Below are 27,720 nucleotides of genomic sequence, written 5' to 3' on the forward strand. Positions count from 1 at the left end.
CAGTGCGCAGGCGCCTGCGCACTGCAGGACTCTGCTCTGCCCTCAACAGGGCAGAGCAGTGTGCCTGCGCAGGAGCCACGACAGGAAGGAAAGAAGAGGAGGGTATCGTATGAAGATGGGAGGCGCCGTACTGGAGGGTGACACCCATCGGACCGGACGCCGGGGTGAGTATAATCTAACTCTTTTTTTTCTTATCTTTCAGGTTACATCGGAAGCTTATCTACAGCATTACAGAATGTAGAATGTCGGTGCCGGCAGCTCATATTCGAAAAAAGGGGTGACAGATTCCCTTTAAATAGTATGTTCTTTTCTCCACCAGAAACCTTTATTCCCGGGATAGGTGCTAAATGTTTGATCTGTCGACCCAACTGATCCAACTGATCATATTCCTACGGTCCTGCAGGAGAGGATGAACCAAGGACTCTGCATATTTGTTCCAATGGTCTTGGGAGCTTCTGCGATCAAACATATTTTGCCTTCTTATTGCAGTATGGAATTTGTGGGATGTTTACTGGGAATCCCAAGTCCAGATCTCATCTTACTGAGCTAACCCATCCTTATATTTTCTCCTTTGCCTCATTGGGGGACACAGGACTGTGGGTGTATGCTACTGCCGCCAGGAGGCTGACACTAAGTGAATGTAAAAAAGGTTAGCTCCTCCACAGTATACACCCTCGCCTCGATTGCAGGCGAATCCAGTTCTTGCTTAGTGTCCTAGGAGACACACACGTCTGGTCTTTTTCCAGACTCTCTCACTAGGCAGACGCGGGGGAAACGAACCCACACAGCGTCTCCCGTTCCGTCCGGTGCCTCGGCATCCGTGAGCTCTGCTTCTCTGTTGTGAACACTTTAGACCTGACTTCTGAGTTTGGGCTCCCTCTGGTGGTTGCTGCGGGTAATGGAACTGGTCGGGTTGACAGAAGTCAATCACCTGAAGAAGATGATTGGAGGTCAGGTGTTACAGACTGGGAAGATTTAAGTCAGCAAGCTTCCCTCAGTTGCTGGTAATTTTGTTTTCTTCCTATGCATTTTGAAGTCCGCTTGCCCTCTGCTTGGTCCTGCATCGTTCAGATAAGTTATTTGTTTGCTCGAATCTTTTTGCATTTGATCCAGTTTTTGCCTTTCTCTTCTTTCTGCTTTGCTGTGTGGGTTCAGCATTGTTCCCTGCTGGGACCAGTGCTGGACCCCGTTCCATATGCCACAGCTTATGTCAGTCTGTTCAGTATTGCTAGTCCCCTGTTATATCAGTATCTTTTGTTTTGGTTCCAGTTCACACCAGAATGCTGATCTAGTGGGGGAGAGGTCGTGTGGCCTCAGTATTTTTGAATATCAGACTTGTTGGATTTTTCTTAGGGTTTTATGCGTGATTGGAGAAAGTATCCTTTCCTGTCCTGTTCTATCTAGACAGTTTGGGCCCCATCATTTGCTTACGCTATTTTCTGCCTGTGTTTGTGCCTCATCTTGTCTCACCGGCAATATATATTTGGGGGCTAGCTATTCCTTTGGGCTTCTACTCCGGGGCAGTTTAGCTTTCCCCTTTCTTGCTTTAGGCTTAGTTAACTCTTTGCCTGTGCCGAGGCGTCTAGGGCATCGTAGGTACGTCCCACGGCTAATTCTAGTTGTGTTGTTAGTTTTAGGGGTGTGCAATCCGCGTAGTTACCAACCTTTCTGGTTGCCTAGCTTATTCCCGCACTATCCTCCTCGGTGACCTAATCATAACACCTCTCGCTCGCCCTCACCAGTAGTCGATAGTGAGCAGAGCTCAGATTACGACTCTGACGACCCCCTTGACTTAGTTACTCCGGGTTACCAGGAAACCGTGGACAGCGCACATAAGGAAAAAAAATTCCCAAAAATTAAAAAAAAAAAAAAGAAAAAAAAAAACACATTTGAAAGGTTAACTCACCAAAACCCTGACTAATGCACTAGCCTGGATGCAGCAGACCTCCATTGATAAAGACTGGGGCAGCACAGGTGCAATATGGTCTGGCTGCCTAGTGGAAAAAAAATGCACACAAATAAGGCTTGCATAGGACATCAGTCACACAGATAAGTGTAGTGCAAAGTGTCTGAACAGCCTATTAATGACACCCATAGTATTAGCAGGCGGGCTGCTCAGCACTGTATATATGCATCACACATAAACTAAGCCAACATGGAGAGGTCTAGCTGCATCCTGCAAAAATGATAAAAAGTGCAAAAAGATAAAAAGAAGGCCGTCTACCAGACCCTAGGGATTGACAATGAATCCACCCTGGCCTCAGGGCACAAAGTGTCATTTAAGCGGGTCAAGCGGCCTCGTAGAGTATTTGCCGCTCACCCAGAGTTTGACGACATAGTACAGTGACACAGGGAACGGCCGGACAGGAGTTTCTCATGCCAGAAAGCGCTCGAGGCAAGATACCCGTTTGCCCTTGATATCTGTAAAAGATGGGCGGAATCCCCGGCGGTAGATCCACCCGTGTTGCTCTTGGCCTCTAAAACCCTGTTTTCCATACCTAATGGTTCCTCTAACAAGGATCCCACCGACCGTCTCGTAGAGAGCCTGGCTCGCTCAGTATTTGAGTCGTCGGGTTCAGCACTCTCTCCCTCGTTCGCAACAACTTGGGTAGCCAAGGCCATGGCCATGGGTTCTTGGTCTGAATCATTAAACAGAGCCTTGCAGGGTATGGACCTGCCTGCGGAGGTAGTGGATATTGCTAATCAGATTGCGTTGGCCGCAGACTTAGAGTAATGCATCTTTGGATGCGTCTAGCTGCGCAGCACTCGCTGCCGCAAATGCAATTTCTATTAGAAGGGCTCTGTGGTTGAGGACTTGGCGTGCAGATTCAACCTCTAAGATGTCCTTAACTTCTTTACCTTATCAGAGCGGATGCCTATTTGGTGAGAAGTTGGACCAGCTTATCTCTGACTCCACAAGGGACAAGAGCAGTTTTCTCCCTCAACAAAGGGTTAAACAGCCTTTTCGTCACCAGCTTCAGACACGGTTTCGGTCCTTTCGCAACCCCGAGTGGGCTTCAGCAACCAACTCTGCCGTTGCAGGTCGCCCCAACCAGGACAGGGATTGTCAAGCCTTATATAGAGCCAACCAATTGGGGAGGATGCGATTCCAACAGCCCAGATCAAGGGGACCTAGGTCCCAAACATGTTCAGCCAAATGACTCGAGGCAAGTTCCGGGCGATACCAGCAGAGTAGGCGGTCGCCTTCTCTGGTTTCGCGGTGTCTGGCTATCCGTCATGCACGACACATGGGTAAGGGAGCTGGTATCCTCGGGGTACAAGTTACACTTTCTCAAACAGCCCCCAAGACTATTTTTTTCTTTCTCGTCCTCCCAAAATGGAATCCTGGGCACATGCCTTGTTCAAGGCCATCGAATTGCTCCGGCAAAACGGTGTTGTCATCCCCGTACCGGAAAGCGAAAGATGTCAGGGTTTCTATTCCAACCTGTTCATGGTCCCCAAAAAGGACGGGACTGTCAGGCCCATTCTGGACCTAAAGCTTCTGAACAGATTTGTCAAGGTCCGACATTTCCGGATGGAGTCTCTCCACTTGGTCATAGCTGCCATATGACAGGGAGAAGATTTGGCCTGTATCGACATCCAAGATGCGTACCTGCACATCCCCACTTTACCTCCACATCAGAAATTTCTACACTTCGCTATCAACGGCCTACACTTTCAGTTCTCAGCTTTCCCCTTCGGGCTAGCTAATGCCCCCAGTGTGTTCACAAAGGTCATGGCAGTCGTCATGGCCATCCTGCACTCCCGGGGCATAGTCGTCTTGCCTTATTTAGACAACCTCTTGATCAAGCGCCCTTCATATCGAGCATGCGAGGAGAGCGTCAACATCACGCTAGATACTCTTGCCCGCTTAGGGTGGTTGGTCAACCTGAAGAAATCATCACTGGTTCCAGCTCAGAGGATTTCCTTTTTAGGGATGATCTTTGACACCTCCCGAGGGTTGGTAATTCTCCCTCGGGACAAGGCCCTATCTCTTCGGCAGGGAGTCCAGGTACTTCGCAGCCAGTCCTTCATACCATTCGTTTTTGCATGAGGGTCTTAGGGAAGATGGTAGCAGCAATGGAAGCAGTTCCATTTTCGCCCCCTGCAGCAAGCCCTCTTGGCATCGTGGGACAAGAACCCGTTTACAATCGACCACCGGTGCCGGTTGTCCGTGCAGGTCAGACAGGCACTTGGGTGGTGGACAGTCAGTTCCTCCCTTCATCAGGGGAAACTCTTTCCCCCGGACCATTGGTTGGTGGTCACAACCGGTGCCAGTCTCCTCGGCTGCGGAGCTGGTCTTCGCCATCACGCGACCCAGAGACGGTGGTCTCCGCAGGAGGCACACCTCCCGATCGACTTGCTAGAGATACCAGCGATCCGGCTGGCTCTGCAAGGTTTTCATCATCCTCTAGCAGGCCACCCCGTCCGGATTCAATCGGACAACACCATGGCTGTGGCTTACATAAATCACAAGGGGGGGGCACCCGCAGCAGGGCAGCCATGCTTGAGGTGAGGCACATCCTTCACTGGGCCGAGAGGAACCACTCAGTGATCTCAGCAGTCCACGTTCCGGGCGTAGAGAACTGGGCGGCAGACTTTGTCAGCCGGCAGGGTCTTGCGTCCGGGGAATGGTCACTACACCCCGAGGTCTTCCGGCAAATTTGCCGACTTTGGGGAACGCCGAACGTGGACCTGATGACCTCCAGGGTAAACGCCAAGGTGGCCGCATTTGTCGCTCGGTCTCAGGACCCGCAGGCAATTGCCGTGGATGTGTTGGTTCCCCCACTGCCGCTACTCCCGAGGGTCATCAAGAAGATCAAGGCAGAAGGGGTTCCAGTGATTCTACTGGCCCCAGATTGGCCTTGTCGGGCATTGTACGCAGACCTGGTGCAGCTACTCGCCGACGTTCCCTGGCGACTGCCAGAGCGCCCAGACCTACTTTCCCAGGGCCCGATCTACCACCCGAACTCTGGGGCCCTGTGTTTGACGACTTGACCGTTGAATCTTGGATTCTGACCCAGGCTTGGTTTGGACACAATGTGGTTGCTACAATGGTTAGCCCCCGGAAGCCCGCCTCAGCACGTATTTACCACCACACCTGGAAGGTTTTCTTCTCAAGGTGTCGGGACCACGATTGTTCTCCACTGAGATTCTCTATTCCCAACATCTTGGCGTTTCTCCATTCTGGCTTAGACTCGGGTTTAGCACCAAGTTCGCTCAGGAGACAGCTATCGGCCTTATCCGTCCTGTTCCAGCACAGAATTGCTACCAATCTGCAGGTAAATACCTTCATCCAGGGGGTCTCACACTTGGTACCCCCTATAGGACCCCTCTGGATGCCTGGGACCTTAACCTGGTCCTAAGCGTTCTGCAGGAGGCTCCATTTGAACCTCTACAAGAGGTCTCTTTGACATACTTCTCCTGGAAGGTGGTGTTCCTCGTGGCGATAACATCAATCAGGTGGGTCTCGGAGCTGGCAGCTCTATTTTGCCGATCTCCGTTCCTGATATTTCACAAGGATAAGGTGGTTCTCAGGCCAGCTCCCCCTTTTCTGCCGAAGGTCGTTTCCTCATTTCACATTAATGAGGACATTGTCTTGCCCTCCTTTTGCCCGGCACCGGTACACCATGTGGAAAAGGCTCTTCTGTTATGAGTTCATTTTCCCCTTCACCATTGAGGTCTGATGAACTCCCTCTTCTGGTGAAGGAAGGTAGTGAGGCTGATTACCAAGCACCTGAGCTGGGAGAGGATGACTGGGCGACGGGGATCTCTGACTGGATTTAAAGCAGCCGACGCCCTTCTGCCTCGCTGGTGATTTTTCTGTGGAATTCTAGGAGACCAGTCTGATTCCTGCTCCTCAAAAGCTAAGTTTTCTGCTTTGCCTTTTTGCATTTGTGTTTTGGTTTTAGTTTGCCTTTTCTGGATTCTGCCATTCACTGCTGGGGTGAGCTGAATTCCTTTTTTGTCGGTTTGCTCTGTCTTCAGAAAATACCTGAGTACTGACAGTCTTTTTGAAGCCTAGCGTCTTCAGTGCCTTTTTCCCTGTCAGTCTGTTGGCTCTTATTTTGATAGGGTTTTTCGCGGATTGCAGACAGCAGCTTTCCTATCTAGTTGGCTTGGGCCCCATCATTTGCTCAGTCTATCTTTCTATCTGTGTTAGTGTTTTTTTCATCTTGCTTCACAGTCATTATATGTTGGGGGCTGCCTATTGCTTTGGGGTCTGCTCTGGGGCAGTTTAGATTTCCCTTTCTGTCTTTAGGCTAGGCAGTTCTCCGGCTGTGATCGAGGGGTCTAGGGCATCGTAGGAACCCCCCACGGCTACTGCTAGTTGTTGTTGATAGGTTCAGGGGTCTGCAATCCGATAGCTGCCAACTTCTCTGGTTTTCTGGACTTAGCTAGCATTTCTGTTTTTGCCTCCTACGGTGACTCATTCATAACACCCTTCGTACGTTGGACCTGGTGAGAGCTCTTAGGATGCCGTCCGTGTCACTCACCTCCTTTCGTCAGACCGACACGCTGTTCGTGCTCCCCGAGGGTCGCAGGAAGGGACTTGCTGCCTCAAGAGCGACCATAGCCAGATGCATTCGGCTGACGATTCAGGAATCCTACCGCATCAGAGGCGCAGTTGTTCCAGCAGGGATCATAGCGCACTCAACTCGAGCAGTGGGCGTCTCTTGGGCTCTTCAGCACCATCGGCAGAGCAGGTATGCAAGGCGGCAACCTGGGCCAGCCTGCACACATTCTCCAAACATTACAATGTCCATACTCAGGCTTCAGCAGATGCAAGCCTGAATAGAAGGATTCTCCAAGCAGCGGTGGCGCACCCTTAAAAAGGAGGTGTGTTTAGCTTGGACCGGTGAGTCGACTTCCCACCCAGCGACTGCTTTAGGACGTCCCACAGTCCTGTGTCCCCCCAATGAGGCGAAGGAGAAACAGGGATTTTTGTGATAACTCACCTTAAAATCCTTTTCTCCGAGATGCTCATTGGGGGACACAGTACCCACCCTATTAGCCAATTGGCTCCTTTTTGTTTAGTAATATGTATTTCTGATACCAGGTGGGTTTTCTAGACATGTTACCTGCATTGAGGTTGATTTTGTCTTGGTGTGATCTCCTACTGCTTTTGCACCGAACTGGTTTCGGTGCACTGAGTGTCTGCAATCGAGGTGAGGGTGTATACTGCGGAGGAGGAGCTAACCTTTTTTTCATTCACTTAGTGTCAGCCTCCTGGAGGCAGTAGCATACACCCGCAGTCCTGTGTCCCCCAGTGAGCATCTCGGAGAAAAGGATTTTACGGTGACTTATCACAAAAATCCTTGTTTCTTGTCTCTCCTAAGTCATCTTGTTGCTATATGTAATAAAGTATCTTCTCTTTAAAAGCAAGCAGTGACCACGCTAGTTACCTGCAGATGTAGTGGTAATCTGAGAGTAGATGGCATTTAACTCATGTCTGGCCTCCTTACTGGAGCGGCTACAGGAAGAAAATAAAGTTCTATTATATAGTGATCTGGGCGATGTAGGGAGAGTTCACAGTCACTATGCTGTAATCAAACCAATAAAGCAGCACTCTGTAGCGCCATAGCATGCAAACATGAAATGTGAAAATTGAATTGCATTACTACACTAGAAATATGAAAAATTGAGCATGCTTAGTGCATAAACTGGCCAATTCATGTGTACCTGGCAGCTCTGATAAGGCACCCCTTAGCCTCAGGCATTTTTAATTACAGCAGGACCCTACCCCTCCACAGAGAGATAGACTTTAGTCTAAGCGGGAATTCACATTAGGTTCCCACAGAGATGTAGACTGTCTAAGAGAAGATTGGCATTAGGTCTTGGCAACGAGAATCGCCTTATTGGGGCTGCCAGGTACACATGAATTGGCCAATTTATGCGCTAAGCATTCTCAATTTTTCATTTTTCTAGTGCAGTAATGCAATTTAATTTTCATGTTTGCATGCTATAGCGCTACAGAGAGCTGCCTTATTTGTTTGATTGTATTTGATTTGGCTACTCTAGGTAAGCACCTGTTCAGACCTGATTTATGTTTGGCTCTGACGGTCAGTCTTTTGATATTTGTATGCTGTAATCAGTCCCCCCGATCACTGAGAGTCTGCTGAGGAGTGTGTTATGAATGAGTCACCGGAGGAGGAAAAAACAAAAATACAAGTCCAGAAAACCGGAGAGGTTGGTAGCTAGTGGATTGCAGACCCCTGATCCTATTCACAATCACTAACAGCCGTGGGGTGTTCCTACGGTGGTCCTAGACACCTCGTTCACAGCAGGAGAACTAAATAAACCTAAAGAAAGAAAGGGGAAATCTAAACTGCCCCAGAGCAGACCCCAAAGCAATAGACAGACCCCAACATGTATTGATGGTGAAAACAGATGAAAACACAGACAGAAAGACAGGCTGAGCAAACGATGGGGCCCTAACTAACTAGACAGGACAGGAAAGAAAAGCAACTGTCTGCAATCACGCAAAAACCCTGCGAAAAATAATGTCCAACACGTCTGATAGAAAAGGCCCTGAAGTCACTAGACTTTAAAATCACTATATCAGCACTCAGGTATATTCTGAAAACAGAGCAAAGAGATCAACTGATCAGAGACAAAAATGGAGTTCAGCCAGTCCCAACCAGGGCTGGCTGAACACAAACCCTAAGTAAACCAGACAAAATCTCATGGAAAAATAGCAGAGCAAAAACTTAGCTTTAGTAGACAGGACTAAACTGGAGGCCAGAGCTCAGAGCAGAGAGGATCACCAGCAACCCAGCAGGGCGTCGGCGGCCTTATATCCACTCAGAGATTCCGGATGTCCAATCACACTCCACCTGTTCATACGACAGGTTTTTCCTATCCAAATCAATTTACTACCTCCTTTCACCAGCAGAGGGAGTTCATCGGACATCAAAGGTGAAGAAGAAAATGAGCTCATAACAGTACCTCCCCCTTGAGGAGGGGTCACCGAACCCTCATCCACGCCACCAGGGCGATCAAGATGGGCCCGATGAAAAGCACGAACCAATTTTTCGGCATGAATATCGGATTCAGAGACCCAAGAATTATCCTCCTGGCCATAACCCTTCCACTTAACCAAATACTGGAGTCTTTGTCTAGCCAGACGAGAATCCAGTATCTTCTCAACCTCATATTCCACATTACCTTCAGCCAATACAGGGTCAGGAGGTGCCACCACAGGAACTACTGGCTACTTATGAAACACATTATGGATCTTGAATCTAACAGGAAGAGCCAATCAAAAAGAGACCGGATTAAGAATCTCCAAAATCTTGTAAGGTCCAATAAATCTAGGTTTAATCTTTGGAGAAGCCACCTTCATAGAGATATTCTTTGATGACAACCAAACCATATCACCCACCTTAAATCGGGGACCAGTGGTCCTATGCCGGTTGGAAAACCGCTGGGCCTTTTCCTGGGAGAGAGACAACTTATCCACCACTTGGTCCCAGATCTGGTGCATTCTCTCCACCACAGTGTCAACACCTGGGCAGGCAGAAGACTCCACCTGCCCTGAAGAGAATCGAGGATGAAACCCAAAGTTATAAAAAAAAAGGTGACATCAAAGTAGCAGAACTAGCTCTATTATTTAAAGCAAATTCGGCTAAGGGCAAAAATGAAACCCAATCATCCTGATTAGCAGAAATAAAACATCTCAAATAAGACTCCAAAGTCTGGTTTGTTCTCTCCGTCTGCCCATTGGTCTGAGGGTGAAACGCAGAGGAGAAGGACAACTGAATTCCCAGCTTGGAACAAAAAGTCCTCCAAAATCTAGAAACAAACTGAACTCCTCTGTCAGACACCATGTTCTCAGGAATCCCATGCAAGCGAACCACCTGTTGCAAAAACAAGGGCACCAACTCTGAGGAAGATGGCAAATTAGGGAGTGGTACAAGATGGACCATCTTAGAGAATCTATCACAAATCACCCAAATAACAGTCATTCTCTGAGAGACAGGCATATCAGAAATAAAATCCATTGAAATATGGGTCCATGGCCTCCTGGGCACCGGCAAAGGCATCAACAACCCACTAGAGCGAGAACAAGGTTTAGACCGGGAGCAAGTCCCACAGGACTGCACAAAATTCCTGACATCACGAGACAAGGCAGGCCACCAAAAAGACCGACTCACCAAATCTCTAGTACCAAAACTACCTGGATGACCAGCCAATGCGGAGCAATGAACTTCAGACATTACTCTTTTCCTCCACTGGTCAGGAACATACAATTTTCCAATGGGACAAAGCTCAGGTTTGTCCTCCTGAAACTCATCCAGAGCACGTCTCAAATCGGGCGAGATGGCAGAAAGAACTACCCCCTCACCTAAGATGGTAGCAGGCTTGGTCGCAATAGGAGAATCAGCAAAGAAACTCCTAGAGAGGGCGTCTGCCTTGACATTCTTAGTGCCCGGAAGAAAAGAGACCACAAAATCAAAACGTGTGAAAAACAAGGCCCACCTAGCCTGTCTAGGATTCAAGCGTTTGGCCGACTCAAGGTAAATCAAATTCTTGTGGTCAGTAAGGACCACGACATGATGTTTAGCTCCCTCCAACCAATGTCTCCACTCCTCAAATGCCCATTTCATGGCTAACAGTTCCCGATTCCCCACATCATAGTTGCGTTCGGATGGGGAGAACTTTCGGGAAAAGAAAGCACAGGGATTCATTTTAGATGTTACCGGATCTTTTTGGGACAAAACCGCTCCTGCACCAATCTCAGAAGCGTCCACCTCTACCTGAAACGGGAGTGAGGCATCAGGTTGCCGCAAAACCGTAGCAGAAGTGAACCTCCGCTTCAGCTCCTGAAAGGAACAAACAGCCTCTGGAGACCAATTCAGCACATCAGCACCTTTCTTAGTCAAATCAGTCAATGGTTTGACAATACCAGAAAAATGAGCTATAAATTTACGATAAAAATTAGCAAAACCCAAAAACTTCTGGAGGGCCTTCAAAGAAGTGGGCTGAACCCAATCATAAATGGCCTGTACCTTGGCCGGGTCCATTTCAATAGTTGACGGAGACAAAATAAATCCCAAAAATGAAATCCTCTGTACACCAAAAAGGCATTTCGATCCCTTAACATACAGGGAATTCTCCCTCAAAATCCGGAACACAGTCCGAACATGTTCCACATGGGAGTCCCAATCCCTGGAAAAGATCAAAATATCATCCAGATAGATGATGAAAAATTTATCCACAAAGTCCCGGAAAATATCATTCATGAAGCACTGGAAGACAGAAGGGGCATTAGTGAGCCCAAAATGCATCACCAGGTACTCAAAATGTCCCTCCGGAGTATTAAACATCGTCTTCCATTCATCCCCATGCTTAATGCGAATAAGATTATATGCCCCCCTGAGGTCAAGCTTGGTAAACCAGCAAGCACCTTTAACTCTGGAGAATAGATCAGAAATCAGGGGTAACGGATACTGATATTTAACAGTAATTTTGTTGAGGGAACGATAGTCAATACAAGGCCTTAATGAACCATCTTTCTTGGCCACAAAAAAAAACCCAGCACCCAAGGGTGAAGAGGATGGTCTAATATGACCCTTCTCCAACGACTCCTTAATATAAGATCGCATAGCCTCGTGCTCGGGTACAGATACATTGAAAAGTCGACCCTTGGGAAATTTACACCCAGGGCTCAACTCAGTTGCACAGTCATAACTCCTATGAGGAGGCAAAGACGCAGACTTATTCTCACTAAGTACATCATAAAAATCAGCCAAATAGTCAGGAACATCATGCGACTGGGGAGAGGTGGAGAAAACAGGAGCTTCACCAAGAGCACACCGACAACCCCAACTCACCACAGACACAGATTTCCAATTCAAAACTGGATTATGGATTTGCAACCAGGGAAATCCCAGAACAATGGTATCATGCAAATTATGCAACACCAAAAATCTGCAATTTTCTTGATGGTCTGGGGCGACCCACATTACCACCTGGGTCCAAAACTGAGGTTTATTCTTCGCCAAAGGAGTAGCATCAATACCCCTCAAAGGGATAGGCGTCCGCAGAGGTGTCATAGGAAACCCACAACGTTTAGCAGAATCCAAGTCCATCAGGTTCAGAGCCGCTCCCGAATCCACAAAAGCCTTAGCGGAAAATGTGGACAGGGAGCAGATCAGAGTAATTGCCAGAAGAAACTTAGGTTGAACACCACTCACAGCAAATGTGTGTGCAAAACGTTTCTCTCATTTAGGGCAGACAGAAATCATATGAGAGGCATCTCCACAGAAAAAACACAGCTTATTACGCCTTCTGAACTACTGATGTTGCGCCCTAGACAAAACTCTATCACATTGCATAGGTTCAGACATTTGTTCAACAGGTGGCAACATTTCTTGTGTACTTTTACGTTCACGTAAACGCCGATCAACCTGAATGGCTAATGACATAGAATCGTCAAGACCAGAGGGAACAGGAAATCCCACCATAGTATCTTTTAGGGTTTCTGACAAACCCTTCCGAAAGAGAGCTGCCAAGGCACCATCATTCCATGTAGTAAGGACCGCCCACTTTCGGAATTTTTGACAGTATAACTCTGCAGAATCCTGACCCTGGCTCAATGCCAACAGGGCTTCTCAGCTTGATCAATAGCATTAGGTTCATCATACAACAACCCCAAGGCTTGAAAAAATGCGTCCACATTAGTTAGAATAGGATTATCAGGTGTCAAAGAAAACGCCCAATCCTCCTGGGGATCGCCGCGCAGCAAAGAGATGACAATTTTAACCTGCTGCGCAGAGCTCCCCGATGAGTTGGGCTTCAAGGCAAGAAATAATTTACAATTATTCTTAAAATTCAAAAATTTAGACCGATCCCCAAAAAACACATCAGGAGTAGGAATCTTTGGTTCAGCAGCATGTGAATGAGCAAGATAGGCGGAAATTCCCCGCACTTCAGCAGCCAGCTGCTCCACACGATCAGACAATTGCTTAATCTCCATTAAGAAAATTCCTCCTATGGTCCCAGGAAAAAGAGGAAAAAAATATACATAAAAAAAAAAATTCTGACACTTTTTTTTTTTTTTTAACAATTCTTTCCTGCTATTGAGTACCCTAGAATCTGTGGTATGGCTGGTGATTCTGTTATTAATGAGTCACCGGAGGGAGGAAAAAACAAAAATACAAGCTAAGTCCAGAAAACCAGAGAGGTTGGTAGCTAGCGGATTGCAGACCCCTGATCCTATTCACTACAACTAACAGTAGCCGTGGGGTGTTCCTACGGTGGTCCTAGACACCTCGTTCACAGCCGGAGAACTAAATAAACCTAAAGAAAGAAAGGGGAAATCTAAACTGCCCCAGAGCAGACACCAAAGCAATAGACAGCCCCCAACATGTATTGATGGTGAAAACAGATGAAAACACGAACACAGACAGAAAGACAGGCTGAGCAAACAATGGGGCCCTAACTAACTAGATAGGACAGGAAAGAAAAGCAACTGTCTGCAATCACGCAAAAACCCTGCGAAAAATAATGTCCAACACGTCTGATAGAAAAGGCCCTGAAATCACTAGACTTCAAAATCACTATATCAGCACTCAGGTATATTCTGAAAACAGAGCAAAGAGATCAACTGATCAGAGACAAAAATGGAGTTCAGCCAGTCCCAACTAGGGCTGGCTGAACACAAACACTAAGTAAACCAGACAAAATCTCATGGAAAAATAGCAGAGCAAAAACTTAGCTTTAGTAGACAGGACTAAACTGGAGGCCAGAGCTCAGAGCAGAGAGGATCACAGGCAACCCAGCAGGGCGTCGGCGGCCTTATATCCACTCAGAGATTCCGGATGTCCAATCACACTCCACCTGTTCATATGACAGGTTTTTCCTATCTAAATCAATTTCACTACCTCCTTTCACCAGCAGAGGGAGTTCATCGGACATGAAAGGTGAAGGAGAAAATGAGCTCATAACAGGAGTGTGTGTATATAACGCAAGGTAATGGGGCGTGATTACAGTGGGCTCCCTGACTACTGGGATATGTCTGACTAAAACTTCAGTTTTTCCTTGTCACGGTTCCAGCTATGCAGGTTTTAAACGCTATTTACTGGAAGATTACTCCAAATCGGCAGGTGAATAGCGTTTTTGTGACAGTTTCCCTTTAAAATTTATTCACTATCTTGTGTAAAAGGTATGCCTGAAAGTAACTTGGATAAAGAATTGATCATTAGATGACTTCCTATACTTATTTTATTTCTATTTCTTAAGTCATAGTTTTAATCAAAATTGCGATATACTGCATGCAGTATGTTCATGTATATATTTATACACTGGTTGTGTAATGAAAAACTTATAATTATTTATATAAAAATATTTTTTCTATCCTAATAATTGATAAATATGCTTTGTGAAAGCCCCCTAGAAGGAAGTAAACTAAAGGCTCTTTTTTATAGTGTTTTACAAGGTGTTTGTGATTTTTGCTTTTTAAGGTGCATTTTTAACAACAATTTTTACATACAGTGGAGAAGTCTGTGGAAAAAAATTTCCAAACCCTGCGTGCGTTGTGGTTTGTGAAATAATATAATATAATATAATGCTTGATCCCCCAAAAATGCCACAGTTCCACTTACTTTAACATATACAAGGTTTATGTCCATCTTCATTAATTAACGTAATTGAACAGTGCTTGTGGAAATAAGCAATTTTTCAGTTTACTGTTACTTCATCTGCCCTCCCATGAGTATCAGTTTTTCATTGTCCGTACTAATCATTGACCAAGTTAACGGGGACTAGTGCTCGTAGTCACAGCTGTGAAGCAGACTAGGACAGCTAGACGGTTGACTAGGACTGCTAGAAGGCTTCAGTAACAACGGGACTCCTTGTTAAATATTATTAATTTTATATTCTTATTACACTCAGTGCTGTACTGAACACATTGCTTTTCGGTGACAATACATATGTTATTTCTGTAAGCTTAGCTCATTGTAAATGTCAACCCCATATATAGAGACCACGTTCTCTGAGAGACGTGTATATATAAGGTGGGGGCTTACTCCAAGGGGGTTGCTCTCTTTTTCACTACCATGAGACACACTTGAGGGGACATCTTACTCGGACACTACGTTGAATGGACTGCTGGTATGTAAGTTAATCACGTGTTGCTTCCAGAGAAGCCCCTAACAGAGACAGATACCATTTACCATGCAGGATCCCAGGGAAAGAAGTGAAACAAGCTTTGCTATAAACAAATGGACAATCTCTTTATAACTATTTTACCTATTTTCATATTTCACTATAATGATCTTTTCTCCTTCGCCTCATTGGTGGACACAGGTACTGTGGGTGTATGCTACTGGCGCCTGGAGGCTGACACTAAGTGGAAAAAAAGAGGTTAGCTCCTCCTTCGTCGTATACACCCTCGCCCCGATTGCGGGCGGAAACCAGTTTTTTGCTTAGTGTCTCTTGGAGGCACTCGTCAGTCTGTCTCAAGACTGATCTTTTTTATTTTCTTTTTCCCCATGAAGATAAGACTGGGGCGACGGACCCTATTGAAAGGGTCCGATCTCCCCAAACCAACAATGGGCGAGCACGTGCGAGTGTCCCTCCACGTATCCTCTCCCGCAACGTAGGATATTGTCAGACCACGGAGGTGAGATACGGGCGACGGACCCTATTGAAGGGGTCCGATCTCCCCAAACCAACAACGGGCGAGCACTTGCGAGTGTCCCTCCACGTATCCTCTCCCGCACCGTGGGACATGATGCTGGACTTATCCCTGTCCACCCTAGGGTATTGAAACTCTAGGCTGCACAGAGGCACAAGTGTAGTCTGCGGCCCACACTGCCCCACCAATGCCAAGACTGCGGTGAGGGCAAGGCGGCGGATGGTCCCTCTCACCCCGTGAAGGGGTTAGATGGAGCTAGGGTGCCTGCACCGTCGTTGTTTCATATGCCCCCCCCCCCTCTACCTGAGCTGGACAGAAGTGGAGGGTTCCTGCAGCGGCGCAGGGCTGGGTCCCTTAACTTCTCCCGGGCAGCAGCAGAGACGGGTGTCCAGCAGCGGCGGATCTGGTCCCAGCCTTGATTCTGGAGTCCGGCGGTTCCGCCCGCCCCCCCATTCCCCAGGGCGGATAGTAAAAATTGGGGCCGCGGCCGGAAGTCCCCGCCCCGGCGTCACGGCCGCCCCCCCCCCCCTCCCCCCCGTGGCCTGGGCTGACGGCGAAGAAATTTAGGCCCCTGCTTCAGGCCGAAGCTAGGCCGAAAAGAAAAGTACCGCCCCCAGGATCCTTTTTTTCTTCCGGGGGCCTGCCCGCAGTGGTGGTGTGCAGATTGAAGCAACGTCTCACGCTGAGGACACAGGACTGGGGTAAGTGCTGCCCCCTAGCCCCACAGAGAGGCCACGCTAAGAGAAGCGAAGAGCGCCCTCCCCCGGCTGTTTTTTCAGTGCGGATGCCTGACAGGTACAGCATGTCAGGAAAACCTAAGACGCATACGTTCTGCATGCATCTCCTGTTGGTCTGCTTTTCCGCGGGCGCAGACCAAGCGAGTATGCAAGGCCTGCGAGTCCGAACGCGCTCAGGAGCCCTCCCCTGCGACTGAGCCCTGTGTATCAAGTCCCCCGGAATTGGCATTATCACTGTCGCAATCTATGGCGTCACGAGAGCAATTGAGGCCCTTCGGGCCCCAGATAGAGGCAGGGACAGTGACTTGTCTGCCTTAGAGGGGTCCTCTACCTCATAGGAGCCTCTGGCCTGCAGGGGCCGCTCTCACTCCAGGCAGACCCGGGGAAAACGAACCCACACAGCGTCTCCCGGTCCATCCGGTGCCTCGGCATCCGTGAGCTCTGCTTCTCGCTCCCCGTCACCCACAGTCGAAAGCGAGCAAGGCTCGGACTATGACTCGGATGAACCTCTTGACCTAGATACGCCGGGTGGTCAGGAAACGGTTGACAGTCTCATGGAAACCGTCAACCAGACTGGGGATTGAGGATGATTCCACTCTGGCTTTGGGCCATAAGGTGTCATTTAAGCGCGTCAAGCGTCCCCATAGAGTATTTTGCACTCACCCTGAATTTGAGGACATAGTGCAACGACACAGCGAACGGCCGGACAGGCGTTTCTCGGTCCAGAAGGCACTCTAGGCGAAGTATCCTTTTGCCCCGGATCTCCTTAAAAAGTGGACAGAATCCCCAATGGTGGATCCACGTGTCGCGCTTGGCTACAAAAACTCTACTATCTGTACCTAGTGGTTCTTCTATTAAGGATCCCACTGATCGTCTCATAGAGAACTTGGCCCGCTCAGTGTTTGAGGCATCGGGATCAGCACTCTCTCCCTCGTTCGCAGCAACGTGGGTAGCCAAGGCCATGATTTCTTGGTCAGAATCATTGAATAGAGACTTGCAAGACATAGACCTACCAGCTGAAGTATCAGAAATCACAAATCAGATAGCCATGGCGGGGGACTACTTGATCAATGCATCTTTAGATGCGGCCAACTGCGCAGCACTTGCGGCCTCAAATGCAATCTCCATTAGGAGAGCGCTATAGTTAAGGACATGGCGGGCTGATTTAACCTAAAAAAAAGTCCTTGACAGCGCTACCATACCAGTGTGGCCGCCTGTTCAGAGATAAGTTAGATCAGCTCATCTCCGACTCCACAGGAGGCAAGAGCGGTTTTCTTCCTCAACAAAAGGTCAAACCGCTGTTTCGTCACCAGTTTCAGGTGCTTTTCGGGCCTTTCGCAACCCCGGGTGGACTACGGCGGCTAATTCCGCCGCGTCAGGGCGCCCCAACCAGAATAGGGACTGACAGGTCTCATATAGAGCCAACCCATTGGGGAGGATGCGTACTAACCAGTTCAGGTCGAGGGGATCCAGGTCCCAAATATCTTCAGCCAAATTCACTCGGGGCATTTGTCAGGCGGCACCAGCAAGGTAGGTGGCCGCCTACTCCGGTTTCATCACTCCTGGCTCAATGTCGCACACAACACATGGGGGTACCTGACAAATTTTATCTTGTACCCTGTGGACACCAGCTCTCTCACCCAAGACGATTTTTTTCTTTTCCGTCTTCCCAAAGTGGATACCCGGGCAAAGGCTCTACTAGGAGCAATCGATTCGCACAGCCACAAACGGAATCATCATTCCAGTACCGTAAAACGAGAAGGCTCAGGGCTTCTATTCCAATCTGTTTGCAGTCCCCAAAAAGGATGGGACTGTCCGGCCCGTTTTGGATCTAAAGCTCCTGAACAAATTTATCAGGATCAGACATTTCCGGATGGAGTCCCTCCGTTCAGTCATATCGGCAATGGGGCAGGGAGAGTACTTGGCCTCTATTGATATTCAGGACTCCTATCTACATATCCCCATTTTTCCCTCCGCATCAAAGGTTTCTACGCTTCGCCATCAACGGTCTACATTTTCAGTTTGCAGCGCTGCCCTTCGGGCTAGCCAATGCCCCCAGTGTGTTCACAATGGTCATGGCAGTCCCCATGGCCATCCTGCACTCCCGGGGCATAGTCATATTCCCCTATTTAGACCACCTCTTGGTCAAGAGCCCTTCGAGGCGGGCATGCGAGGAAAGTCAGCATCACGCTAGATACTCTTGCCTGCTTAGGGTGGTTGGTCAGTGTAAAGAAGTCATCCCTTGTTCCAGCTCAGAGAGTTTCCTTTTTAGGAATGACCTTCGACATTTGCCTTGGGTTGGTAATTCTCCCTCGAGACAAGGCCCTAGCCCTCCGGCAGGGAGTGCGGGTACTGCGCCAACCAGTTCCTAACACCATCCGTTTCTCCATGAGGATTCTCGGAAAAATGGTGGCGGCAATGGAAGCGATCCCGTTCGCCCAGTTCCATCTTCACCCCCTGCATCACGCCCTCTTGTCATCCTGGGATAAGAACCCATTCACGCTCGATCATCGGTGCCGGTTGTCCTCTCAGGTCAGACAGTCACTAGAGTGGTGGACAATCAGTTTCTCCGTTCTTCAGGGGAAACCATTTCCCCCAGATCAGTGGCTGGTGGTCACAACAGACGCCAGCCTCCTCGGCTGGGGAGCGGTTTTTCGCCACCACACGACCCAGGGACGGCAGTCACCGCAGGAGGCACGTCTTGATCAACTTGTTGGAGATACGGGCAATCCGGCTGACTCTGCAATGGTTTCATCACCTTCTAGCAGGCCGCGCCGTCCGGATTCAGTCGGACAACGCCACGGCGGTGGCTTACATAAATGACCAAGGGGGGCACCCGCAGCAGGGCAACCATGCACGCGGTAGTGCACATGCTTCGCTGGGCCGAAAGGAACCGCTCGGTGATATCGTCGGTTCACATCCCGGGGGTAGAGAACGGGGCGGCAGACTTCCTCAGCCGGCAGGGGCTGGCGTCTGGGAAATGGTCACTATACCCAGAGGTCTTTCAGCAGATTTTCCAACGGTGGCGAACACCAGATGTGCATCTCATAGCCTCCAGGGTGAACGCCAAGGTATCTGTATTTGTCGCTCGGTCCCGGGACCCGCAGGCAATCGCCGTGGATGCGTTGGTTCTGCCATGGAATCAGTTTCGCCTCCCATACCTATTTCCCCCGCTGCTGCTACTGCCGAGGGTCATCAAGAAGATCAAGGCAGAAGGTGCCAGTGATTCTGCTGGTCCCAGACTGGCCTCGGGCGTGGTACGCAGATCTAGTGCAACTGTCCTTCGACGTGCCATGGCGACTGCCAGAGCGCCCAGATCTACTTTCTCATGGGCCGATCTGCCACCTGAACTCAGGGGCCCTGTGTTCTACGACTTGGCCACTGAATCTTGGATTCTGACGCAGGTGGGGTTTGGGTGCGAAGTAGTTGCTATGATGGTTAGTGCCCGGAAGACTACCTCATCAAGAATTTACCACCACACCTGGAAGGTTTTCTTTGCATGGTGTAGAGGCAACGGTTGTTCTCCACTGAGATTCTCCATCCCTAATATCTTGGCTTTTCTCCAGTCTGGCCTAGACTCAGGCTTGGCCCCCAGTTCTCTCAGGAGACAGATATCGGCTTTATCCGTCCTTTTTCAGCACAGGATTGCTACCAACTTGCAGGTAAAAACTATCATCCAGGGGTCTCCCACTAGGTACCTCCCTATAAGGCACCTATGGACGCCTGGGACCTTAACCTGGTCCTACGTGTTCTGCAGGAAGCTCCATTTGAGCCGCTACAGGATATCTCTTTGTCATAGCTTTCCTGGAAGGTGGTGTTCCTGGTAGCTATAACATCAATCAGGCGGGTCTCTGAGCTGGCAGCGTTATCTTGCCGAGCCCTGTTTCTTTCACAAAGACAAGATGGTTCTTAGACCAGCTCCTCTTTTTTTTCCAAAAGTCGTTTCCTCGTTTCACATTGAGGATATTGTCTTGCCCTCTTTTTGTCCAGCATCGGTACACTGTGTGGAAAAGGCCCTGCATACGTTAGACCTGGTGAGAGCACTCAGGAGGTACATGTCGCGGACGGCATCCTTTCGTCAGTCAGACTCGCTGCCTCAAAATCGACCATAGCCAGATGGATTTGTTTGGCTATTCAGGAGTTCTATGGCATCAGAGGCACACCAGCCCCAGCAGGGATCAGAGCACACACTACTCGGGCAGTGGGCGCCTTGTGGACACTTCGGCACCAGGCTTCGACGGAACAGGTTTGCAAGGCAGCAACCTGGTCCAGCCTGCAAACGTTTCCTAAACATTACAATATCCATACTCATGCTTCAGCGGATGCGAGCCTGGGTAGAAGGATTCTCCAGGCAGCGGTGGCGCACCTTTAGACAGGAGGTGCTTTTAGCTTGGATCGGTGAGTCAACTTCCCACCCAGGGACTGCTTTAGGACATCCCACAGTACCTGTGTCCCCCAATGAGGCTAAGGAGAAACATGGATTTTTGTGATAACTCACCGTAAAATCCTTTTCTCCGAGACGCTCATTGGGGGACACAGCACCCACCCTGATAGCCAAGTTGGCTTTTGTTTATTTAATTAATATGCTCTTTGTATGAGATTAGTGTGGTTATTTTCTAGACATGTTGTTACCTACATTAAGGTTGATGTCTGGTTTTTGTTTGATCTCCTACTGCTTTTGCACCAAACTGGTTTCTGCCCGCAATCGGGGTGAGGGTGTATATGGCGGAGGACAAGCTAACCTCTTTTTTTCACTTAGTGTAAGCCTCCAGGCGGCAGTAGCTTACAACCACAGTACCTGTGTCCCCCAATGAGCATCTCGGAGAAAAGGATTTTACAGTGAGTTATCACAAAAATTCATGTTTTTGGTGGAAACTCTAATAAACCACTACATTTTTTTTTTTATAAGAAACATTGTGATTTCTTTAGAGTATCGCATCTGGTAACAAGTCCTGAATAAACAAATATAAGAGAATAAGCATTTTTAACACTCTTCCAGCAACAATGTCACTGGTCTGAACTGTCAATCAAGGAGGAGCGCACCACTTCACAATAAGCTGGGAGGCTGGAGAGCACTGCTCTCCTGCTGAATGTGATAGGGAAAACGCCTTTCATATTGACCAAGTAAAATCAAACCTCTGCATATTGACCATCAAAAATGCATGAGTATGCCACAATAACATGGCACTTGGATGTGCTGCTACTATTAATGAGTGCATTTATTTTTAATACTGTTTGTCTCCTTCTATTTTACAGAAAGCCAAAACTTTTCCAGCTGCCAATCCAGTTACAGAGGAATTTCTTCAGCTTACTAAATTTTGTTTTTTACTGCTTGCCAACACCATGCATTCAGCTTGTGGCAAAGATGGTAGAGAAAGAGCAGAATATCTCAGATGAATGGCTTCTGTACCTCACTCACCAGTTGCTCAAATATAGTGCACATGAAATCTGCGTTCACAGGACTCCAGTGATGGAAAGGCTGCAGATTCTGTGCCAGGGCTTGGGTCAAATGGGAAATGAACTGCCTAAATTAGGCCGATATCAGCAGATTTGGTGCTCGTCACCAGTTGGCTGCAGCGTGGTGCAGCATAAGAGTGAAACACCATTAGAAGATGGAGGGCCCATATTAAATATCTGCACTAAAGAGCTCTGCACCAACTCCCAATCACATAAGCCTGATGAAGAAGGAAAACTACTGGAAGAAGCAGCTCTCACAGATACAGAGGAAGACAGCAGCATAGCGTGGAGCGCCAGCACCCAAGGAAAGGTAAGTACTGACCATGCTTCAGTGCTCACCGAGTCCTTCCTGCAGCCCAGCATTGAACCTTTTATTCTACAAGCACATGTTTGAGGAAAAAATACTTGTATTATTATAGTTTGTGCTTTGACCTATTTTGGTTTTTTTTTTTGTTGAAATCAGTTTTATTTTTAACTTTTTACAATTTTATTACTCTAGCTCTAAGCTTAACCCTAAATGCTCGTTAGGGTTAGAAAAAGTGCAAAAACATAAAGGCAATGAATGTAACGCATATTGGATCATGCTCACTTCACATGAGTTGGTGCTGTCTTGATTCATTAGCTGCTGTCTTCATTCATTTTTTTTTTTTTCCATTTCAGTCGCTGCCTATATGGAGGGCAGCAGCAGAGATGAGTTTAGTTACAAATTGCTGTGCTATGTGTTGTGAATTCTCTCTCTGGCTTCCCTCTGGTGATTACTGAAGGTAGTGGAGCTGTTCAGATTGACAGAGGGGTTGCGAGTTCTCTTTCTGGGCTCCGACTGGTGGTTACTGGAGGTAGTGGAGCTGATCTGATTGATAGAGGCTTGCCACCTGATAATGAGGAAGACGATTGGAGATCTGGGGTTTCTGATTGAGATTTAAGACAGCTGACTCCCTCTGTCCCTGCTGGTGATTTTCTTCCTGTGCCTTCTGAGGTCTGATGTCTCTTGCTCTTTCCCTGCTTTGTTCAGCTAAGTGATTCATTTGCTATTCTGTTTGCATTTGATCTGTTTGCATTTGATCTGGTTTTGTCTTTCTCCACTTTGTGCGGGTCAGCCAGCTCCGGCTGTGGCTGTACTGAATCACCACCCATATGTTACTGCTTGTGCCAGTTTGTTTTGTCCCCTTTTATATTGGTCTCTTTTTGCTTTGCTTTCATAATATACCAGAGTGCTGATATAGTGGGGGCGAAGTCTTGCGACTTCAGTGTTTTTTGTGCATCAGACGTGTTGGACTTTTTGCAGGGTTTTTTGCGTAATTGCAGACAGTGTCTTTCCTTTCCTGTCCTGTCTAGTCAGTGTGGGGCCCATCGTTTGCTCAGTCTATTTTTCTGCCTGCGTTTGTATTTTCATCTTGTCTCACCGACAGTATATGTTTGGGGGGCTATCTATTCCTTTGGGGTCTGCTCCGGGGCAGTTTAGATTTCCCCTTTCTTGCTTTAGGCTTAGTTAGCTCTGCGGCTGTGCCAGGGTATCTAGGATCATCGTAGGTACGCTCCACGGCTACTTATACTTGTGTGGAAAGGATCAGGGGTCTGCATCCGCTTAGTTTACAACTTCTCTGGTTTTCTGTGGCTTAGCCTGGGCCTGCTATCCTCCTCTTTGACCCATTCATAACAGCAATGCATAAGTAGTGACTGAGATGACACAGCTCACTGTATATTGAGCTTTGTCATATCGGTGACTGCCTCTGCAGCACAGCAGCCGATTACACTTCTCTGCTGCGCTCTGCACTCACTATGCCTGTCCAAGAAAAAGCATTGCTTGCAGGCATCCTCATTTAACAGTGGGGAAGACTTCAGGGGAAAGCAGAGAAATACTCCCCCCAAGGTATCTGCCCCTCTGGTAACCCCCTTGCTACATCACTGGAGGAAGACTCTGTATTCATCATGGTAGAGAATTATTTTTGCTTACAGATTTAAATTGTAAAAACAGTTAATTCTCCCTATATACTAGTTGTGCTAATGCAGGATCCTAGCAAGGAGAGACAAATAAAGATCCTACACTTCTCTCTACTGCATGTAGGAAACATACACCTGCAATACCTTATAGAAACAAAACAAAAACTATTTTGTCCAATATTTTGGGGCAATTAATAATAATAAATGTGATGTTGCAAAATCCTCGTTAGTACTCTTGTAGTAATTGTTACATTTTGGATTGGTTATCAGAGAATAGCTTTGTGCATTAAAGTAATTGAAAAGAATTGACAAATAGTTAAAGGGAACCTGTCTCATGAAAAAATGTTATTAGCCTGCAAATATGGGGTTAATCTGTAGATTAATAGCGTTCTGAGCCTGCCCGGCGCCCGCACTGAGAACCCCACTGTCGGAAAGAAATGAACTTTATTCCTCTTTGCAGCATTCGGCTTCCAGTGAGGCGCCGGTGTGGTTTCAGTCCCGACTGTGTATAGAGTGGTCACTGCAACAGCGCCCCCGGCACTGACTGACAGCCAGCCCTAATGCTGAGCTGCTGTCAGTCAGTGTGGGGAGCGCGGTTACAGCTACCACTCTCTATACACAGAGTCGATACTGAATCCTCGCTGGCACCACCTCTGCAACTGGAAGCCAAATGGTGTCTGGGCAATAAAGTTCATTTCATCCAGGCAGCGGGGCGCTCAGTGAGGGTGCCAGGCAGGCTCAGGAAGCTATTAATCCGGAGATTAACCCTATATCTGAATGTTAATAGCATTTTCTCCTACGCCTCATTGGGGGACACAGACGGTGGGTGTTATACTGCTTGCCACTAGGAGGACACTAAGTAAACACAGAAAAAAGTTAACTCCTCCCCTGCAGTATACACCCTCTCGCTGTCTGGGAATTCCCCAGTTCTTGCTTAGTGTCTGTAGGAGGCACTCGGGTCTGGCTTCAGACCCCTCCGTTTTTATTTTATTTTTGAATTTTCTGTAAATTTTTATTTTTTAATTAACGGAGTGAAGGGGGCGATGGTTCCTTTCTACGGCCCGCTCTCCCCCGAACCAACAACAGGTAAGCACGCTGAGTATACCTCCCCGTACACTTTCCTGCGACGACTGGGGCTGATTGTTCTGGCGATGGTTCCTTTTACGGTCCCGGTACCCCTCACAGATACGAGGGCGAGTGCACGGAACGCACGGAGAAGATTTGACCAGCGCTTTCGGATGCTCTGAATCAGCCCCATAGCTCTCTGTCCCCCTGCCCATAGGGTGGATTGATTGAGCAATACCCCTGTTACAATCTCTCCGTCTCTGCTACATCACCCGGGAGCTTTTTTACCTCACAATCTGAGATGGGATGAAATCTGCAGGCTCCTAGACAGCGCAGACGGAGCGAGCATCGGATTAGAGGTATGGGGTCGGGTCCTGGTCCCTGGGAGAAGCGCTGACCGAGTCTCAGCGGCGGCATACCGGCGCCCCGTCACGGCCCCCCGCTCCCCCCTTCACCCGGCGCTCAACTCCTTGAGAAAGCCACAACAGGCGAAACGTGCGTTGGAGCTGGAGATTCCTTGGGCCATTTACCACTGGTATTTATTTTCTGTTATAATCCTGTTTACACTTAAGCACTTTATCCCAGATATTTTCTGACCTACGTTGCACTTTATATTTATTATTAATAGGATTATACATGTATGTTTTATACATTTATGGTCCTTGTATCCACCATGTAAACGTTATTTTTTATGGTAATATATTTTTGTCTTTTGTTTGCTGGACTCTTTTCCCCATTTTTATAAAATTAATATAATAAAGCAATTTTTTAAAAAATCTCCATTTATTTGGATTTTTTGCTTTGGTTTATTCACTTTTTCTGAGAAGGTTTATAAGATTCTGAATTGGCAGCCCTGTCCTGCCATCCTCCGTTCCTGAATTTTCATCAGGACGAGGAAGATCTCAGGACATCCTCGTCTTTCCTGCCCAAAGTCGGGTTCTCTTTTCATCTCAATGAAGAAATTGTTTGGCCTTCCTTCTGTCCGGCTCCAGTCCATTGCATTGAGAGGGCCTTCCGCACCCTCAATGTGGTCAGGGCTCTGAGACGGTACAGCTCGCGGACAGCTCCCTTCCACAAGTCAGATGCCCTGTTTGTACTTCCACAGGGGCATAGGAAGGGTCTAGCCGCTTCAAAAACCACGCTAGCCAGGTGGATTTGCTTGGCTATTCAGGAATCCTGCCGTGTCCAGGACACACCTGTCCCAGCAAGGATTCAGGTGCATTATATCTGCTCAGTGGGCACTTCTTGGACCGTTCGGCACCAGGCATCGGCAGAACAGGTCTTCAATGCTGCTACTTAGTTCAGCCTGCATGCTTTTACAAAACATTACCAAAATTCATTCTCAGGCCTGTCTACAAGGCTGCAGCTTGGTCCAGCCTGCATACCTTTACAAAACATTACCAAATTCATGCTCAGGCCTCTGCGGATGCAGCTTTTGGCGGATGCATCCTGCATTTGGCAGTACCACAGTGTTAAGCCAGTGGTACATGAGGTATTAGCAGTTGTATGCTCCCCACCCAGGGACTGCTTTAGGACGTCCCACTGTCTGTGTCCCCCAATGAGGCATAGGAGAAATAGGGATTTTTGTGTACTCACCGTAAAATCCTTTTCTCCGAGCCGATCATTGGGGGGCACAACACCCACCCTGTTTGGCCTATTGGCTGTCTGTAGCATTTTTAGGTTTTGACAGAGTAATGATTATTGTCATTCGTTTAATGCTCCTACTGCTTTTTTCACCGAACTGGGGAATTCCCAGGAGCGAGAGGATGAATACTGCAGGGGAGGAGTTAACTTTTTTCTGTGTTTACTTAGTGTCCTCCTAGTGGCAAGCAGCATAACATCCACTGTCTGTGTCCCCCAATGATTGGCTCGGAGAAAAGGATTTTACGGTGAGTACACAAAAATCCCTATTTTTCACATGACAGGTTCCCTTTAAAGAGAATATAACACAGATTTATTAACACAGTAAAGTGTTTTTTGTTTTTTTTTAAGTAGAGTTGTAACTTTTGCATGTTGTTTTCACATAACTGTGCAGTGTGTTCTTATGTGACGGCTTTGCAGCGTGTCTCTGTAATCATATCCTTGTATATTTTTTACTTTTTTTTTTTTTTCAAATTTGCAGTCTTTTAATAAGGAGATTTTTTTTTTCTTGTTGATTATACAATATGCTATCTTTACCTTTTTTCCAGGGTCATATCTCAAACCTGAAGCAGATCATATACCTGGAAACAGACATGGAGGTAAAAATAAGACATTAGGCATCATGTATTAACCTGAGACAGAAAGGGGAGAAGTTGTTCACAAAAATGTAAAAGTTTAATATCTGAGCTGAATGTCTCTAGGTATGGGTTACTAACCACCACTCTTTGTATGTGTGATATGTTCTCTTTCTGCAAGATCCTCTTTTTTGTTGTCTGTCACGCCAAAAACTCCAAAGTTTAAACCAATCAGGGGGCTTAATCCTAAGGCCGGCGTCACACTAGCAATGAATATGGACCAGTGCTATGCGAGAAAACATCGCCTAGCCCTCGGACCAGTATTCATCTATGGGGCAGCTACCATCACGGATTTTTTTTCTAGGCCGTAATCTACGTGTGAGTGAAATCGCAGCATGCTGCGATCATCTGAATGCTGTGTGATATTTTCTGACCCGGCAATGGAGGAGATGGAGAAATTAGTTTCTGTGCCTCCTCCGCAGTTGTGCGAGAGGCTCGGATCACAGACGCATGACACTCGGATCCAGCTCGCAGCAGAGCAGGAGCTGAGGGTCATTAGCATAAGGCATCCGATGCTCTCACATCGGATGCCACACGCCAGTGTGATCCCGACCTTACAACAATTCTACCTGTATAGTTTTTTCTGATGTTTTTTTTTTTT

At 47.7% G+C, this 27,720-nt stretch overlaps 1 protein-coding gene across 4 annotated transcripts in view; it reads left to right on the forward strand.

The window, feature by feature from the left end:
* Window positions 1-27,720, forward strand: part of FANCE (FA complementation group E) — a 133,957-nt gene that overhangs the window by 12,387 nt on the left and 93,850 nt on the right. For all 4 annotated transcript variants that reach the window (XM_073575581.1, XM_073575579.1, XM_073575578.1 and 1 more), the window contains 2 exons: window positions 21,637-22,147; window positions 27,033-27,083. In XM_073575581.1, coding sequence (XP_073431682.1) covers window positions 21,637-22,147; window positions 27,033-27,083 — 562 coding nt within the window. The remainder of the gene's footprint in view (window positions 1-21,636; window positions 22,148-27,032; window positions 27,084-27,720) is intronic.

The sequence above is a fragment of the Dendrobates tinctorius genome, unplaced genomic scaffold, assembly GCF_039654945.1.
Source record: "Dendrobates tinctorius isolate UK_male_01 unplaced genomic scaffold, ASM3965494v1 ptg000045l, whole genome shotgun sequence".
In the NCBI taxonomy this organism is placed as follows: Eukaryota; Metazoa; Chordata; class Amphibia; order Anura; family Dendrobatidae; genus Dendrobates; species Dendrobates tinctorius.